The following is a 3,221-nucleotide window of genomic DNA, read 5'->3' as shown; positions in this document are numbered from 1 at the left end:
TATATATAAATAATGAGTTATCTCACGGTGATGCAAACAACTTACGACATTATAAATGACATTAAACCAATGAAATTAAATGACTGAATATTATTACATTACTTTCTTATGTTATTATATTAATACGATCTTCTATTAAATGATGAAATCACTTGATAGACACGACATTCGATTCCTAAAATATTGAAGATTATGCCAGAAGTCTGAGAGGGTAAAACTAATAAATAAAAAAGTAACTAACCAGTGGTTTCATTCTGTGCATCAATATACTTGACCATATTATCCGTATTTTTGATGATCATTTCAGACATTTGTCTGAGTTTATTCGAAGTAAAAGACTTGTTCAATCGCCCTCTCATGTTCTTCCAATGCGGGTTCTTCATACCAAAAACAGAACTACTACCGATGGGATCATTCTTGGACTTATTACTGACAACTCTCTCGGAAAAATGGTCAAAGTCCTTCACCAAAATCTTCTTTAGCAGTTCTGGATCACTCACAAACAGGCATGGCTCTCTCAAAATCCAAAATCCTAACACTCCTGTGTTGAGTTTTCTGGATTGGATGTGTAAATGTTCAAAGAACTGTCCGATGGATTTCTTGAAGGTAAATATCGGGAGGATATTTCCAAATATTGGCACTGGTTTTAAATGTTCTACGTTTCTATCTTTCCAATAGTTCAAGTTTTTTATTATGTAGTAGACGGTTGAAACTAATATTACAATCGCCGCCAGACTGAGTTCAATCATGTATCTAGATATGAATAACATCTTGATATTTCTGAAAATATGAAAAAAATTAATTAGTACATATTATATTAAAAAAAAATTGAATCATGTGTATTTGAATTGTTTTCACGTTTATTTAAATTGTAATCATGTTTATTTAAATTGCAATCACGTTTATTTCGAAAAATTCCATTTCAAATCAAAGTTTTTATTATAAAATAATAGTTATCATTATTATTAAATCTTTTAAAAACAGTTTATATGTAAACCAGTTCTGCTGTGTAATTATTATTATTATTATACGTGACAGCTGTTTCGCCTTCTGAGGGCATTTTAAAATTGACAATAATTTTTTTTTAAAAATCACCCCGTAAAAACCTACAATACATCTATTTTTACTAATAGATGATTTTTTTTTGTTTGACTGAGATTGAACCTTTCTCTCCAGGGATTGACTAAAATGCACACATTCCAAATATAGAATAGAAAATTAAAATAATTTTCTTGCAAAAAAATAAATTATATTATTGGTAGGTAATTGTTTAAATTCTTCACACAATCAGTTCCGATTTTGAAAACGACACTAAAATACATTGATGTTAATATTTATTACATATCATAGTTTTGCTTGCAATTTTGCAACACTTTAACCCAAACGTTATTAAATTATGGGTTCAATGATAACTAAACACAGTGACAATTTAACACACCTTAAAAAAGTGAAGTGAAAAAAAACTAACAAAACTAACGGGGGTTAAGTGAGTAAACGAATAGTACAAGTAAAAAAGATTAATAACTTTTTCGAAATTCTAACATTTTAAGGTAGTTTTTAGGTAATGAAGTTCAATTGTTTGTATGCGAAAATAAATATTGAAAATTTGAAGAAAGTTATTTATCTATTTTACTTCTACCATCATGTAGAATCACCTCTCGAAGTTAGTGCACTTTACCCCCGAAAACCTGTATTAACCTAACCTACGCAATCTGTTTAACTTAGTTTTTGATTCATCACTTTTTATTGTTTTATATCTCTTTTAAAAGACGTGTTGAGTTGTCATTTTGATACCTAAATTCTGTGGGTAGGTAAGTATTCTCTATCAATTTCCACAAAACTAAGTTTTATAATTATTAATAGATTCATTTCCTGTCGATAAATGTTTCAAATTTAGCCTCAATCAATACGCAAAAAAACAGCCCTTGGTTTGAACTTAATTACTACAAGAAACAACTATTTATGCATTGAAGTTATTTTTTTTCGTAAAATTAAGTTTGAAAGTTAGAAAATACGTGTACATTATTAAAATAACCCAAACTAACAACCTAAAAACCTATTTTATGCATGTTTACACCCCCCCCGACTTAAACAGTTGTTTTTATGTTGAAATCAAGCGTTATTTTTTTAATTTAATGAGGTGGAATTCGGCAACTTAACCCACTTTGATTAGATAATAATAACATAACGATATCACGGTTGTGGCGAAACCGGTTGGCATGTATTCCAAAAATAAAGCAAAAAAAAATTTTTCACACAATCACAGTATTATATATTTCATATAATATTAGTTTTGACTGATTTTACTCGTTCAATAAAATGATTAATTATGCCAAATTAAAATTAAACAAAAAAGCAAACATATATTCAATTTCAAAACTTGTTATTTTACTTACTTTAATTATGATAATGTTATTATTAATAATTATTATTTTTAAATAAAAAGATTCAGACGACAACTGTTTTAACCTCCGTATATAGAGGATGCGCTGTGAACACTGAACTAGATGCGACTTTTCTCGTCTTATTTATGTAAAAACAAATTAGGTATTGCAGAAATATGAATGCGTTCTGTAAGTAAATATTTACGTGTAAGTGTTTAATTGCAAATAAACATCAAAACCACAGACATAGGAATTAATAGACGAGAAGATAAAGGCGAGGGGTAAAATCAACTGTTGAAGAACGAAGGGAGTGAAGATGACTGTGATTCGTCAATAAATCAATCTGACAGTAAATAGGCATCTCGCATTATAATATCACCATTTACTTCTTAAAAGTAAAATCTGCTTTGAATGAATAGACATTTTTACATGGGAGCGCAAATTACTCGCCACGTTATGAACAAATTTGCGAAGTCCAAATTCGGCAAAGTAAATTTCTTCTGTTTGCAGCGTCGTAGTTAGTTTCAGAGTATTTAGTTAAGACCCTTTTACGAATGTTCATAATTTACTTACCCCAGTAAACAGCGACAAGCACACTTGACAACGGCTATATTATTACTCTAAGCAACGGCCACATTCGAACAATGATCTAGGGTTGTCACAACCGCTTTTTTTCCTATTAATAATAAAATAATGTAATTATCACTTTTAATTAAAATTAATTTACGCGAATTATTTCAAACATTATTTCATCACAATAATACGTAGCATTTACATTATTATTTGCTCCTTGTTTTTGTAGATACTCTCAGTATCGCCCCAACTACTTGAAATGGC

At 29.3% G+C, this 3,221-nt stretch overlaps 1 protein-coding gene across 1 annotated transcript; it reads right to left on the bottom strand.

The window, feature by feature from the left end:
• Positions 1 to 236: 236 nt before the first annotated feature.
• LOC149410747 (cytochrome P450 6a2-like) lies at positions 237 to 2,491 on the bottom strand. Its single transcript, XM_089648329.1, has 2 exons — positions 2,397 to 2,491; positions 237 to 780 (listed from the first exon to the last, which is right to left on the bottom strand). The coding sequence occupies exon 2, from the start codon at positions 768 to 770 to the stop codon at positions 237 to 239; it is 534 nt and encodes a 177-aa protein (XP_089504455.1). The 5' UTR covers positions 771 to 780; positions 2,397 to 2,491.
• Between the last annotated feature and the right edge of the window lie 730 nt (positions 2,492 to 3,221).

The sequence above is a fragment of the Hesperophylax consimilis genome, chromosome 27 (genome assembly GCF_061612785.1).
Source record: "Hesperophylax consimilis isolate HC1 chromosome 27, BYU_Hcon_1.0, whole genome shotgun sequence".
Classification (NCBI taxonomy): Eukaryota; Metazoa; Arthropoda; class Insecta; order Trichoptera; family Limnephilidae; genus Hesperophylax; species Hesperophylax consimilis.
Note: the sequence above shows the minus strand (reverse complement) of the source record. Positions and strands in the feature narration are given on the sequence as shown.

Bases quoted from the DNA above. Each gene is read 5' to 3' on its own strand.
- LOC149410747 (XM_089648329.1), bottom strand. From the start codon at position 770: ATGTTATTCATATCTAGATACATGATTGAACTCAGTCTGGCGGCGATT.